This window comes from Myzus persicae, unplaced genomic scaffold (genome assembly GCF_001856785.1).
Source record: "Myzus persicae strain clone G006 unplaced genomic scaffold, MPER_G0061.0, whole genome shotgun sequence".
Lineage (NCBI taxonomy): Eukaryota > Metazoa > Arthropoda > Insecta > Hemiptera > Aphididae > Myzus > Myzus persicae.
Window position 1 is genome coordinate 11,419 of NW_019102445.1, and position 17,010 is coordinate 28,428.

General features: G+C 32.5%; 1 protein-coding gene across 1 annotated transcript; it reads left to right on the forward strand.

Annotated features, from left to right (window-relative positions):
• Nucleotides 1-966: 966 nt before the first annotated feature.
• LOC111032172 (leucine-rich repeats and immunoglobulin-like domains protein 1) lies at nucleotides 967-11,122 on the forward strand. Its single transcript, XM_022312403.1, has 8 exons — nucleotides 967-2,002; nucleotides 5,059-5,227; nucleotides 6,790-6,923; nucleotides 7,431-7,692; nucleotides 8,602-8,832; nucleotides 8,960-9,178; nucleotides 9,298-9,496; nucleotides 10,167-11,122. The coding sequence occupies exons 1-8, from the start codon at nucleotides 1,653-1,655 to the stop codon at nucleotides 10,334-10,336; spliced, it is 1,734 nt and encodes a 577-aa protein (XP_022168095.1). The 5' UTR covers nucleotides 967-1,652; the 3' UTR covers nucleotides 10,337-11,122.
• Nucleotides 11,123-17,010: the final 5,888 nt, after the last annotated feature.

Genomic DNA, 17,010 nt, shown 5'->3' on the forward strand with positions numbered 1-17,010 from the left:
GTTTAGAAATTAGAAACTTTAAGACCGGGTGAAAAATGAAGAAGCTCAACATTGTCGGAAATAAATATATTCATCTTATAGAGTAGATACACAAGAGCTTTTTTAATGTAAGACACCTGTGCACAAGACATCGTTTTTATGTCACTATTGTTTAGACGAGGCAGCAATGGCGTGATTATTGTACACGGTGGGTATAGTTAGGTCGGATGAGAATATTATTAGATTAGTATGGCAATTGTACCTACACATTTTTCGAAATATAAACGAAAAAATGTTGTGGTTTGATCGCGTCGGACTTGCGACCATCGTCGTCTGTCGAACATCTTAATTTGCACAATACTCATAAGTCATAATACGCAATAAAATATTATATGAATATCATGTACCTATATAATACCTTACATGTGTAATTATTATTTATTAATTACTACGCATCGTTTAAAATATATTATTACATATTATCGATATTATAACATTATATATACGTCATACTATATATTATAGGCAATCAAATATCATTTTCGGTTTGGTTATATACCACGGAATCCTATGATAACGATCTCAAAAAAACACGCGTGACTAAATTCGTTTTTTGACCGTGTACAGTGTACCTACCTAGGTACCTAACCTACAAATGAGAAAAAAATTGTTTCTCTTCTTCGACATTTTATATACTAATGTGATTTTACTTATTGTAATTATTATGCGAGACCCCCCCAAAAAAAAAAATAAAAAAAAATATATGATGTCCATTTTTGGTGCCAAAAGTGCGTAAGGAAAATAACAAATTGATCGCGGAGGGGACGACCGTATCCCCCCCCCTCGCGCTCGCTCGCACACACGCACACACGCACACACGCACACACACACACACACACACGCACACACACGGTAGTGTGTACTATAGTACAGGAGCGCTACGTCGGACACGACGATTGTGTCGATTATATTATTATTATATTATATTATACACTATACCGTAGTTGTACAGTTGCCGTGCGCGTAACGAGCGAGTTGCGACGCCCGCGTCGCGTGTGTGCAATACCTATTCAATATAAAACAATATAATATTATTACCGTGGTGTGCTACGCTATTTGACCCCACCCCTCACCCCCCTCACCGGACGTCCGCCGAGTGTCAAATCGATCAATACGAATTTAACGAATTTAAATCGAAAAAAAAAAAATTTCCGCTCGACCGCCGCGCAGCACACAGGACCCGACCGCGTACACGCTCGCACACCGCCGTCACGCATGCCTATACACGACAACAATATTATAACATCGTTAAAATATTATTATTATTATTATTATTATTATTATTATTATTATTATTATTAACAGTCGCGCGGCCACGGTCGTTGTGTTGCAGGGATGCAGGGAGCGGTGTAATAATAATAATATTATCGCAGCCGCCGCCGCAGCGTCAGTCCGCCTGCTGCAGTCGTCACACTTGCGCGTCCACGACGAGAGCGCAAACCGCCGCACCACGAGCGACCAATAAGACACGCGCATAGACGACCGACGGCGATTGGCGTGATAATATCTTGTCCACGCGGGACGCACTACAGAACGGACGTCGTCCCGGCGGCGGAACCCGCGGCATACCGGAACCGGATACGAACCCGCGAGCGCGCCACACCGCCACCGCCATGAACTGGTCGCGCCTGTTCTTCGTGACGGCCGTGTCCACGTTCGCCATGACCGGCGTCTGCGGCTCGTACATACTGGAGGACACGCCGCTCCACTGTTCGGTGCGGCGGAGCATATCGCCGTGCACGTGCAGCTACTTCACCGGCATGGTCCGGCCCAAGATCATGGTCATCTGCCAGAAGATGGTGTCGTTCGAGAGCGTCATCGGCGCGCTCCAGAACAAGTTCGACGCCGTGTTCGACTACGTGCTCAACATCGAGTACTCGGAACTCCACGACCTGGACACGAGGCGGTTCAACGAGCTGGGCTTCCCGATAGTCGACCTCAAGCTCACCAAAAACAATCTCAGGTCGGTTCGGCTTTGTGTCGCAATATTATTATCGCGGTATATACAGTATGGGTATAAGGTAGACGGTATAAGGTATGTACCGCAGGTTGTTACTGTGTGGCGCGTGTCACTCATTCGGTCTCGAGAATGGATTGGATTGAGCGCGGGGGTGGGTGGGTTGGCGCCGGAGGATCTGCACTTGTCCGCGATCGCTTGAGGTTGTGCAGTACCTATTATACGTATTATGATATATATTTTATGACATTCCGTGGATCTTCGCATGGATGAACCAAAATTGTTTTTTTTTTTTTTTGCACTAGAATGATACTGTAATCGGTATATTTTGTTAGCGGTAAATTAACAGTTTTGCAATATCGTACTGCATGACAGCGTTGCGCGTATCCCGAACGGTAATCAATCACTGGAAAAGTACTGGCCCCAAGGCGCAAAATATCTTAATCCGGCCTCGGCTGAATGCGCCCAGCTATTGCTGCTCGTTATCCGGACTGGAGAATTCGACTGAAATAGCTTAACAATACGAGACATCGTGTCGAATCCTCCAGAAACGGCTTGTATGAGCGTATTTCCGGCGTTGTTGAGTGTTAGCTTTTTCCTATGGTATAGACTGAAACATCGTGTCGTTTTTGACAATTTCTGAGATAGCCATTTTTGACTAAAACGGTGTTTGACTTTTGGCAATGGATATTACGTAAGTACGTAAAGCTATTTTCAATTTTTGTGCTCCTACTTTTTAAAAATTATTATATTAACGTTTCGTCGTTTTATGATATACGTATAGGTATAATAAAGTAAATAGTAGTTGATGAGAAACTAACAATTGTATTATGCTTAACAATTTTGTCTTGTTTATGAATCCATTTTATTCACAAACAATATTAGTAGATCAATAATCGTATATATTCAAATAAGTTGAGATAAAAAAATTTAAAATTGAAACATTATAGTTATAAAGATTTAAATATTGAAAAATTTTAAAACTGCTCTATTGTAAAATTTGGTAATAGTGTAATACAAATGTTGACGTTTTATAGACTATATATTTGTTTTATCATACCTATAATATCTTATTACCTATCTAAATGTATATATTTTCAACCTTTCAAATTTCTTTTCGAAATCGTCTGATATATTATAACACTTTTTTTAAATGGAAAGGCCGAAGATAAAACCACTATCGTCGAAAACGTTTCGAAAATAGCGCGACATCGTGTAAAATATATAATATACTAAGACGCGGGTGGTAGACCGCGAGATAAGGGTTTTACATTTCGAGAGAAAGATAGATCGTGTTTATATGTGAATGACGAAAATTAGGATTTGAGTAATCTGAAAATGTGATTGAATAAATGCTAGAGCTCAGCCTGTGTAACTAAACAGAATACTAGATGGAGATCAGTAGTTTGACTTTTAATGTATTCATCGGTAGATTAGCCTAATACCTTTATTTGTCCATAAAATAAAAATGTAGAGTTGAGGTCAATAAAAAACACTATGAGTTATAACGATAATTAATGCTTATACGTATGGTAATAATGATTTTCCAAAACCATGTCAAAAATATTTTTTGAGAAACAATAATTAATAACGGGGACAAACACCTCTACGGTGATAGATGCTATGGACTCTTTATGATTGTTGTTTATTTAATATTATTATTTCACAAGCCTCTCTAGTCTTATTTCCAGAATCTCAGTTGATATTCTATAATATTATATATTGTGCGTGAACTCGACCTCAGTCGACGTAGCTAGTATATCATATTTCGTAGCTATACTGTAAAACTTCCTCGAAGACGTTTGGATGTTAGGCGGCTCTTCTCTATTTTTCCACCATGAAATGCACGTGGTTCGTGTAGGTAAAAGCCCCGTGATTTTTCACGATTTTATCTATTCTTGAGAATGATATGGTCCTTTCCCTGTACACTCAATTTCGTGAGTCTGTAACCAAAGACAGCTGCGATTAATTAAAGTGGTTTAAACGTTTTGAATGTATGGTTTTAGACGATCGCATAACTTTTTGTCGAGTAGAAAACCCATCGATCCGATTTTTGCACTCGATATAACCACAGCGGCTTAAAATCATGAAATAAATAGAAATCATTCAATTCACATGAAATAACCTCATCATTGATCAGTCGTAAAACTCGAACGAATATAAATCTTATTAGATATTTTGGTTTTCGTCACAGTTCGAATATTATTGTCGAGCGAGTTGCACTGTTATTGTTACATAATATTATATAATATAGACTGTTTGTCTGTTTACTACGTTGAATTTTTTAGTTCATGATCATTTTATTATGATGTTACTGTGTATATGGGTAAAATTTAATGTACGATGCGTTAGGGTATTCGCTATGACGATCAGAATAATTCACTATCTATTATTGTTTCGTAAAAACAATAACATCTGCACTGCTTCAATGCGGTCATACACGACATGTAACTTTATATAATTATTACAATAATATGTTCGATTGAATTTTTATCGAGATAAATATTGCTCTGGCAAACCAAATAGACGCTAGAGTTGCGTAAATGTAAAGGTTAGGTATGGGTATATAATGTTGTTATCATTTAATTTTATAGAGTATAGACAGTATAATAGTTAGAATACTCGTGTTTAATATATAGGTATATTTTCCCGAGGTTTATTTTCTAAACAAAAAATCAAATTATGATACTTAGAACGGTATATTTTGTTTTACGGGAGGTCACGGACACTCCGAGTATTATAGCGTTCTCGTCTTGGAAGTGACGTTTGGTACCTAAATATCTTAGATTTCGTCCCCTTATAGAGACCGAGTGTCGTCTGGACTGTGAGCGATAAAGAGACAATATAGAGTAAATTAATTAATTAATTCAAGACACTGGCACGTTTTGCATCAAACTTTCCACAAATTGATGACTCTTTATACTATATTATGCCATCGCAGCTGGCGATGACACATATGGGAGCCATTACTTTTCATTTATCATAATATTATTAAAGTAATCGTAAAATTATGTACCTAATAATTATTATAATATTACTTGTGACTTTGTTCCACTTTGTAGCACGCTACCGGATGAGGCTTTCATCGGTATGAACAGGATACGGATCCTGTACTTGTCGGACAACAGGCTATGTGCGGTGCCCACCCAGATATTCAAGCACATGCCCAGTATCGAGGTGTTGGACTTGGCTAGGAACTCAATTCACAGCGTTGCCTCCGGAGACTTCCAAGTACGTCGCAAATACTTTATTATTATTACATCGCCAGACTATCAAAAATACCTAGGTATATAATGAAGTTTATATAATATACCGTGTGTCCACGAAAATAGGGTACTCGGAAAAGTCGAATATGTTGAGCATGCGCAAAATCGATGGGTTACAACCTTTGTAAGTTGTAGGAATTAATGATCCGACAGCTGTTTGGTCTCATGTCCCTCAAACACAATTCAAAAATTTGTTTGTGGTATTCAGTGATATAAGTGCTGAGCTATAAAATTGTGGGGACTCGGTATTGTCGAGTAGGTATACCACTAAGTATAAGCGGTTACGCGTAAAAAGACATTTTTCGTCTAGTTGTCGTTTATGATATTATAATGTTATTACTTATGAGGTACATTACATTTTTTTTTATTGTAAAAAAATTATTTTATGTACGGTCGTGTTTTCCGGGCGGGTTCGGCTCATCTATATAGTATAGGAGAGCGCGTGTATCGAACAGGAAGTGACGCGAGCTGCAATCCTTCACCCTGCGGCGATTAAACGCAATCGTCCGTCGACAGACTAACGATAAAAACATCGTGAATGTGAAATCATATTTTTCGTTATTGTACCATATTGCACTATTATAGAAAAAAAACAAAAAACAAATAACGTAATAATAATTATTCGAAACGTCTATCATCAACAATCTTGCGTAATTTATATTCTCAATGACATTCGCGTGTATGTGTTATGACGTGTACTATATTTACTCTGAAATCGAGAAACATACTAACACAGGAAAAACGGGAATTTATATGTTTTCTACAAAATCGAATCGCTTATTTTAATACGTAATTAAAAAACAAATGATTGTAGAATTTTCACCAAATGTTTATATTAGCATTAAATATGGTATTTTAGATCTATTTTAAAACATTCGACATTTTTGAATTTTTTTAAAATTTTTTTCTATAATATATGTTGTTCAAACAATTTACGCTAGGTCAACTTTATAGCTTGAAAATTTAATATGAGATCCCACTTAAGTTCTTCTAATAACTATATACATATAACTATATTATGTATAAAAATATAAAAATATATAACAACATTTTTTACAAGCGTTTGAAGTTCACAACTTGTCAACATTTCGAGACAATTTTCAAAGTTATTTTTAATTCAAATTTCAAAAATGCTCAAAACTAATGTTTGAAAAATTATTCTATATGTTAATTTGCTAATTATAAAGGTTTTGTTTTCTAACGCTACCTAAAACAAAACAATTGTGACATGTATTTTCTATATTAATGGGATGTTAACAATTATTATTATTGTATACAAATGTTTAAGCATAATTATATTCAAAAACCGAAATGTTATCACACATAAATCAGAAAAAAATAAAATATCTATAACATAAGGTACGTCATAGCTCCGCTCAAAATCTAAAATGTATTATAAATACTTTTTTTCTTCAAAAGATCGGAATTGAAAATGAGATCAACTTATTAAATACAAATCACATACGTATTATTATTGTATATCTATTGGATATTTTGATGTGATCGGTTGTTTTGATTAATTTCTAGAGTCTATCGTTGATGAACACGTTCGTGATGGCCACGAACAATCTGACCGATATAACAAACGGATCGTTCCCTACGACGTTGAGAAAAGTCCAATTGGCCGCCAACAACCTGACGGAATTAAATGGAAATTTGAGGTAACTACGACGTTGCTTCAGTAAAAGTTCGATTGGGCCGTGAGCTCTCGAAAGTTACATATATTGTTATAATATATTATAATGTAACTAGCGTGTGGCGCAGCTTGTTTTGTTCCTCTATCGCATCAATAATAATATTCTTCATTCGTACCAAGGGCAAAGTCCGTTTGTTATAATTGAATATTATAATATTGTATAGTATGGTAATACGTGTTATGAATAACACACGTAAAACCCACATTCTATAGTATTATGTATGATAAAACAATTAATTGAAAATCGTATTTTGTTAGTTGTTACTGTTATATTCGTGAACACCTTTCATGCACAACGAATAGGTACTATATATATATATATTATAAATATTAAATTCCAATGAAAATAATAATCACTTATAAAATATTCAAAAGTTTCGAGCTTACGTGCACATCATACTATGTATTTTTGATTATTTCTTTTTTAACTCAATTGTGCACTACGATATAATCTATTTATATATGTCGTTAGAAACCAAAAAGAACTAGAATGGCTGTACCTGTCCAACAACCGGATAAAAAATCTCGACGGAGAATTGCCAATCGACAACGACAGACTCATAGTCTTGGACGTGTCCAAGAACAGCATAACTCATTTACCACCAGAACTCAACTGCCTCAAGGCACTGAGGTATTTTTACTGCGCATTTAATCAGTTGACCGGTCTGAACAAAACGCTGTCCAAGTCGAAAAAATTGGTTTGGCTTGAGCTCACCGGCAACAAGATACAAGAGGTATGCGTGTGTAGTTTACTGAAAACCATTGGCAGAAATCACGAGGGGAGGGGGACGAAAGTTCATATCCACTAAACAGATGATTGGAAAAATATTGTTCCTTTTTTCCCTTTATGATTATAATTGGCCATAGACACTTTAAATATTTTATGAATTACTTAAAAAATCTTTAAATTTTTGGCCAAAAAAAAAACAAACCGCTCGCACAGGGGTCGGAAAGTAATTTCTATTGGAGTCCTAAAGATTAAAATAATAAATCAATGTGGTCCAGTGAAAAAATCTTTTTCAAATCTTTATATTTTAAAAATAGCAGTTTAAAAATAATAATGCCGTTTTAAATTTCCACTTTGAATAATAGCGACAGTTGAATTTTAAATTAAACAGACTGGGATGGCTCCAACCCTTTCAGGCAATACAAAACAATATAGTTCTGTCCACTCGTTCATGAACTTCCTATTTTCGCTGACAATTTTGTGTGTCTTACTCAACATGTAGAACGAATAATAAGAAGAAATAATATACACGTTAAAGTTTTGCCTTCCGCGGTCCAAATATGGACCGCGGTCCGCCAGTTGCCGACCACTGCGCTAGCAGCTATTATTTAAAAAAAATACTTTGGAAAAACCATAAATTTACATGATATATAGGATTATTCAATACAGATATAGTATATTCCTATCATCTATTATACAAAAAAAAAAAAAACAATACGAAAAAAAACCTTTAATGTGATGTGTTATGAAGTGTACCTTAAAGGTTATTAAGGCGAATTTAGGCATCTTACAATTTTAGCGCCCTCCCTCTTAATATAATTGTATCTGGCTTCCGCTTGTGCAGAAAATACATCCTGTAGGCCCACAAACATTTGATAAATACAATATATCGTCATTTATTTTATAACGTTCGCAGTTGGCGTCCGATGAATTCGAAGAAGCATCGATGATCGAAGTGTTAGAACTGAGCAACAACTGCATCAAACACTTGAACAAATCGCTGTTACCACTCACTCAACTATCCGAGATCAATTTGTCGTACAACAAAATCGCCGAATTCTCGTTGGCCGAAATCAAGGGATTGAAGGAACTCAAGTTGGTCGATTTGTCGCACAATACGATTTCCAAACTCAGTGGCCACTCTGAGGTAATAAAATGTATTGAATAGCGCCATTAGTTCCTATATAACACATTTAACGCGCGACCATGCATTTATGTGCAGTACAATTATAATAAACTTTAATTTAATATTTGGTTTTCATACTTTTTTCAAGATTATAAGCGAACCAGTGACTGGAATCGAACACTTGAAGTTGGACCACAATGAGTTGGAGTCGCTCGGCGGATCGTTGATAGGCATCAAGACACTTGTCAAACTGAACATCAGTCATAACAAATTCACCGACATATCTCCGTACGATCTGACCGGATTAAATTTAAAAATTCTAGATGTATCTCACAATCTGTTGCACATACTCCCAGATTCGTCTCAGGTAATTGACGGACGGACGTCGTATAAACCGCGTATTAACGATAATAATACCTATATTTAATCCCAATCTCAATTTTCCTGCACATTTCGCTCACCGTGATTTTCATTTTCGTCTCGTAGATTCATCTGCCGGCCCTCGAGACGCTAGTAGCATCGTATAACGTTTTAACCGGACTGTCCAAAGAGTTCCAAGGATATCCCGTGCTTTGCCACGCCGACCTCGAGTTTAACAGCATAATGACCATCCAGGAAGAGCTAGTCGAAATGACCCAATGCAAATTGCACGGAGTGAAAAGCACTTTGAGAATATACTTGGAAGGTAAGATGGTAGCGATTTGCTATGGGTGGTAAATATTGTTATCGAAATCCGAGTTTGTTGACACCGAGCTCGGCGTCGTGAACCGATTATACCGGACGAACACACTCATTATCTCGAAAACGATTATAAGTTTTTTAAAAAATATCTAAATTACAATATTGTCGCACATAATAATAGATTTAAATATTTTTGATGTTTAACATAATCCAGCCTGTAGTCAATCATAATAGGATTTGAAGTTAGAACGAACGAAATGGAGTAGCACCACCCCACTCGTCTAAATCTCAAATACCCTTGATACTGATGTTATGTGTCTGTTTGAAATATTCATATTTTATGCATCGAAGTCTTCAATAAAATATTCTGTACGCGCATATTAAATTCAAGACGTGTATGCGCATATCGTCACTCGAAAAAGTCCATTCCTAAAAACTTGAAAAATTGAAACTTGAAAAAAAAAAAAAAATAGTAACAAGCTAGCAGGTAAAACGAGAATACGAAAAAGTTTTAGTATAACGTTTCGTCGCAATGACAATGTACTTAAAAAATCGTCTTGGAATCGTTTTCGAGGTGATCGGCGTTTTCGGACGGGATCGCCTGCTCAGTTGCTAAATAATAATAACGTTGTTGTACCCACCCACTATAATATCAATGAAATCCACGTGGACAGGAAACCCGGTGCTGTGCGACGACAACACGAAAATCATAACTAAGGCGATGGAGTTGAACCACAACGCGGAAGTCAGCGGCACCGCCAAGTGCATTCCCGTGACAAACGACATAAAAATATCTAACCTGACCGAGATCGACCAGTCCCCGATCACCGTGATCGTGACCTGAAGGTGACCCCGCATCGTTGACTATACGCGTATTATATCTTCGAATTAATATATATATATATATATTATTATTATATTATTATGTTTCCGTGTTAATATTATAATTATTATTTATACAATTTCTATATTAATTGTTTTTACTTCTCTGTTGATTATAATAATAATAATAATAATAATGATAAACTATTTTATTTTAATACTTTTTTCTCGTCGGACCTGCAATGCTACGATATTAATATTATTAAAACATAATATAATGTTATGTGAACAACGCGCGTGCGCCTCGTGACAAACCTTAGAACCCCTAAAGGTTATAGGTATATGCATGTTTATATATATATATATTAATACGATTATTATAGATAACTACTTTTGTAAACGAACCGTAACGTATATATTATATGCTCTGTTCACACACAGTCGTCTAGTCTAGCTTATATCGCGACTGTATAATAATATTTTTTGGATATATATATATATATATACAACGGTAATAGTCTTAATAATAACAATATTATATTTTATATTATTATAGTATTATTGTTATCATTTTTATCGTCATCTCCATCGTAATTATTATATTGTTTAAGAATAATAATGTGTAGCGGTACTATAGCGTTGAGAGGGCTTGGATCGTATATTATAGTATATAGGTATATTACATAATATATAGTGAGTGTTTTGATTATTATTTTTTTTTTTCTTCACCTTTTCCTGTATGGTAGGGTGTTCACTGTTCATATAATCGTGTCACTCCGCTTGGAAGTTTATTAAAAAAAAAAAAAAATGTTAGCGACCCTAAAACGATGCACAGTGTTATTATTATGTCTACATTATATTATTATGATATGACCAATATTTGTTGGTTCGAAATCAAAATTTTCCGATATAACCTTAAATCTTACAACTATACCTATTGTTTTATATAAATGTATGTGATGGCTATTTTTTTTTTCATTTTAATGTTTATAATTGTTTTTTTTCTATATATATATACATATAAACTAATAAAATAAAGTTAAACTTTCACTGTTAAGTTTTATTATTTCCTCTTGTGTATTCGTTTGTGTGCGTTTTCAAAACGAAAGTTTTTGTTTTGTATCTCTATTATAATAAAGCTTGTGTTGAGGGGGGAAATGTATTTAGAGCGCGCCTCGACTGTCAAAATAATTTTTCCACTTCGCTACTCAAACTTAACGAGGGACAAGGGTTTCGTTTCCGTCTTTGCTTCGAGGAAAAATAAGTTTTTTTCTGCAGGACAATGGAAACTTATGGTAGCTCTTAAATAAAGAAAGAGGGTGACCAAAAAAAAAAAAAACTAAAAAATCTACTTCCTTCGAGATTTACTAAGGGTACAACCCGCGGGCATTATATAGTCATTTGAAGGGTGAAAATAATGGTTGAACGTTTATTTCAGTCTTAAAACTACATTCGCATTCAAAAATAACAAAAAAATATTTTAGTATACCTGTACCTATATTGTTCGTAACTTACATTGAAAAAAACATGGTTAAATTATTATATTTAACCATGCATATATCAATAAAATAAATATCTCGGGTTATTCTAAAAGGATTAAAGTTTTAATTACTTAAGTTTTGATTTTCATAAGTAGGACATTAGGTATAACTTAACCTTAATATTTACAAAATAATAAAAAATTGGATTCTTCGTGAAAATGTGAAATAGATTTTATGTTTTACCTAACTGAAATTTAAATTTAAACGAAGCTTACACTGATGAATGTACATTTTACCTGAAAAAAATAAATGATTGTAACAGATGCAATATGATCTCAAAATATGTAAGTACATTATACCGTATTATAAAAATAGTAAAAAAAAATTATATCAAATCATTAAAAATTGAAATTGGAAAATCTATAAAATTAATAACTATAATTTATAACATAATTAAAAAAACGTTACGAACCTAAATCCATTACCTAATATTATGATGCAGATGACACAATAAAAAAATTATTCACGAAAAATCCCAGCATCCCCAAAAATTTGAAATCATATCAAACGTTTGCCTAAGGGTGCCTAAGCACTTTAAGGAGGTGCTCTTTTAATAATAATAAAATTAATTTCATTTCACAAATATACTTAAATAAATTCCAAAGTATAACGTTATGAATTTTAAATGACTATGTCTCAAAAAATCAAAGTTTGTGGAGGAGATACAGAGTTTTATAATTAAATATATTCCAGTTATTAACTAAACTTGTAAAGATGTAAGGATATAAAATGTATAAATAAAACTAAAACATAACATTGTCAATATAAAGGGTGATTCTTTAAGCATGCTTGTCCTATTTTATGCTTAAATCATGCATTCATTAAAAGTCTGATTTTTAATATATACAAATCTATACAAGCTTAAACTGGAAGACCATATTTTATAATACTTGAGATATATTGTACTACTTAAGGATGATCCTGTGACAGTACAAACCTCTGTTTTTCAATTAGGAACTTATTTTTTCGTTTTTAATTACTTTGCAGTTATTTTTTTGTTGACAATTTTGATGTATCTGAATCAAAATTTGAAGGAGTTGTTTTTGAGTTGTATGACTTTGTGTAGTAAGGTCTAAGCAAGCCCTCCTCCCCCCCCCCCCCCCCATAAAATGTTGGGTCCTATATTAAATGTTTTTGCGGGTCTTGTTGAATATTATTTAATATGAAATTAGTGTTACCATTTAAAATTCTAAATTTTAAAAGATCCAACAGCACTCCTTTGTGGGGGTTTTGGGCCTAAGAATAATATGTCTATGGTAATGGGTTAAGTAGCTGTATAATTAGATAATTTAAAAATATTGATAACTGCTATTGATCTCTCAATATAAATAGTTTATTTATAAAAATGGTTCAAGTAAATACCACATCTAATATTTCATTTGAGTTACAGTTTTGTAAAACCATTTTTAAGGATTATTATCCTTAGTATAAACATTTTAATAACTCAAAAACTACTTATAATGAACTAATTAGAATTTTGATTTAGATACATCCAAATTTTAAAGAATATCATCCGTTAAATAATTTGATGCAAAAAGGGGTGGGGTATTATTTGAAAAATAGAAGTTTGTATAGGCCTCAGAAATATTAAAAATTTGAAAATATAGTCTTTAGGTATAATTAAAAATTCTAAAAACCAGAATTTGAACAAATCTACTATTAAGCTATTAAAGCAAAAAATTGGGGTGATGAACATGCTTCAAAAATTACCTTGTATATTAATACAATTGAAAAATATAATCCTAATAGAACTTTAAAATATAGTTGCTTAGTTATTAATAAATACATTGTACTCTATTGAAATAATAAAAGAAATTCTATTTTTTGTAAGTGTTAACATTATTAAAATTAAAATTACTGATATTGATACAGAATCGATTACCAATTCCAATGCTAATATTAAATTGATCTATTTTTCCAAATTCTGTATTATACTTACTTAATCAAAAACCATATTTTATCCCGTGAGTTGGAATTTATTAGATTTTTTACACGGTTGTACCTGGCCACTGGAAAGTCATAATATCAGTAAATTATATTATTATGTATGGCACTATGGCTGCTTACACTAGGTACCAGCTGGTACACTGATATATATATGTTATTGATTGTAATGGACGATAGTAAATAGTAATATTTTACAGTTGTTCCATTTCAGTGTAGTCGAGATAAAAATAATTAATTTTTTGATTTAAGTACCTATACAAACTCTAAACTGCAATAAAATAAGTGTAACCTGGCCGTATTTTAGAATGTTAATTAAATAACTCATCATAATATGCAGTACATAAAGTTGCAATCCAGTTAAATATTTAATGATCAAATTAAAAACCAAACAAAAATATTGTTTTAATTATTTCATACTTTAATAATATAAAACGCATTAATATAAAATAAGTAAAATGCTAATTTTTATTTAAAAATGCAATATGATTGTTTAGACGAATTCGTAAGTAAATACACAGACCAAATAATTAAATCATGTTATTATTTTCAGATTTAAAATTACCATAATACACTCATAAATTAATTGTTTTTTGATTTATTATACTTGTACTTTAAATTATCTTATGCGGTGAAAAATGTAGGTACCTACTACAGTTGCTATCTGTCAGTTATATAGTGGTATACAAGGTGATCTTTTTGTTAGTAGAACAAATGTTCATTGTGTAGGTACTTGAGTATAATATTTTCATTATTCTATGGACATTTTTATTTACATTCAGTTTTAACTTCCCAGACATATTATTATTAAATAGTTAATCTAAAAATAGTTTTGCGCTTACGCACAAATTTAAAAATACAATTTCACAATAATAATTATTGTGGTACTTGGTTAAAAAGTTACATTTCTTACATTTTCAGATTATAGCTGTAATATTATTCTTTCTCTATTACTCCAATTTCAACTGGAAATAATTGAAAACATTGAAAACTACAAACCATAAGCTATAGTTCTGTAACCTGAGTCCAGACAAACATCCTTGTCGATAATTTAAAACTTAAATCCAGTAGGATTGCCATCTTGAAACCAAAATAATCAATACTGGGAGAAAAATGAAATAAATTCTTAAAAAAAAAAAAATATTATGAATATCGTCCAAGCCGCGTGTGGTGTACCCTGCAGGTCAACAATTGAAAACATCATCCTGTATAAGATTTTGTATTTATTACTTACATAATATTAGATTATAATACAATGTATTTTATGAACATTTGGCCAGAACTAAAATATGCATCACCTTTAATCTACATATACACATTTATTAGGTTTGTATCTATCGGACATGTGTAAAAAACAAATGGATTAAAATAATTTTCACATCATAAACAATTATTATTGTAAACGTAATGTTGGCCTAAGTACTAAAATTCGTAAATTTATTATAATCGTTTTAATGATATGCAGTGTACAAAGGATGCTATGATACATCATAAATTATTTCACTAATGTCTGATAACCTACATGCAAGCTTAAAAAACTACTCATTAAATAATGAACACGCCGAATTAAATTTACTTATACTACTTAAAACTACTCGTGTACCTTCTAAAATCAATCTGGGTCTATGGCCTCCAATTATAGAAAAATGGTAAAACATCAAGTATGAAAAAATACAGTAATTTCAAAATAATATCAACCGAGGAAAAATAACATCTTTACATTGATATGCATCTAAAAACTGTCAAAGGAGAATTCAAAGATGTCAATAAGAGAGAAATTTCAAATTTTTCACTTACCCATCCAAAATCCACGACATATCAATCAACGCAATTTTCCCTACATTCTTCCTAGATTCATATAACGAAAATGGTGTAGAGATTTGTTAAACTAATAAGTAATTAATAATAATAATAATTACAAAAAAGAAACCAAATAGGAAATGTGACCACGCATTGATCCATAAACGAATAATAATTAGATAATTTCTCTGTACTTATTTATCAATGTTTGCATCTTTTACGTTTTTATAAATTACAAAGTGTTCAAAAATTACTGTTACAGTGACTAACTTTAAAATTAATTTAGAACAAATTATCATTTGGAAAACTCAAAACAATCATTTATTTAGGTAAAACTTCAAAAAAAAATAATGTTTTTACCCGTTCACCAATACCCTTGGGTATCCGTCCGCCGAAAAATGTTTACCGAAATCGCTTGCATCGAGATGTCCAAAAACAATTAATATTAATTACTAAAATTTTTAAATCATTAAAACCAAAATACCTTCGAAATCTATACCATCATGATTAGGACTCGGATTTTGCTGACTTTTGCATAATTTTTTGAAAAATGATGATAGACGATGCTTTTCTAGCTCAAAATGTGTTCCAATAACATACGAATCTATACAAGTAATTTTTATTTGAATTTTTTGCGTTTTTTCGTTTTTAAGTCATTTTTATGACTTAAGGTCATATTTTCCTTGTGTTTTTAACAATTGATAGAAAAACTATGAGTTAATTGTTTGTCATTGTATTTTTATATTTACCTCCAATCGAATAATTAATGATACTTACTTACATATTAAGAAAAATACTTAAAACAACATGTTTAACTGTTTCCCAGATTAAAACCAGTTTTGAAATTCAAATTTAAATCGAAATCACGTACGATTAAGGTTTAAAATTATAATTGATAAATAATTTTATCAACTTTAATAGTTTTGCGAGCGAAGTTCAAGTATTTTAGAAATTAACATAATATACAGTGTTTTTTTAGGGCGCTTTTTGGTTTTTTTTATGTCAGAATTGCATCTTTAAAATTGTATCTAGTGCATCGACATCCGGTCCCTAATCGTGGTAGTGAACCTATTATTCTTCGTGCAAAAAGCTAACAAACTCAAAAATTACACTTTAGAATTAAATTTTTTTTTGTGTTCCTCTTGTTATTTTCAGGTGATTTTTACATAAAAATATGTATGTGTTAGGTGAGTTGTAATCTCATTATCAGTAAATACACGTGTCAGATTATTTTCGCACACGTTATAATGTCTTCGTGGGAGAAAACGGGCATCTTTTAAAATTTTATAATTTAATAATATATTAGTAGGACTGATTAAAAAAAATATGATCAGTTCAGCTGTTTTATGCTAAGAGAACTTAACGTTTTCGTTATGTGTGTACATAGTTAAATGGGTTATTATCAGCTATT

Excerpts from the sequence above, each read along its gene's own strand:
- LOC111032172 (XM_022312403.1), top strand. The coding sequence starts at position 1,653 with ATGAACTGGTCGCGCCTGTTCTTCGTGACGGCCGTGTCCACGTTCGCC. Across the intron at positions 7,693-8,601 it reads CCGGCAACAAGATACAAGAG|TTGGCGTCCGATGAATTCGA; the intron begins GTATGCGTGTGT and ends TAACGTTCGCAG. Across the intron at positions 9,497-10,166 it reads TTTGAGAATATACTTGGAAG|GAAACCCGGTGCTGTGCGAC; the intron begins GTAAGATGGTAG and ends CCACGTGGACAG.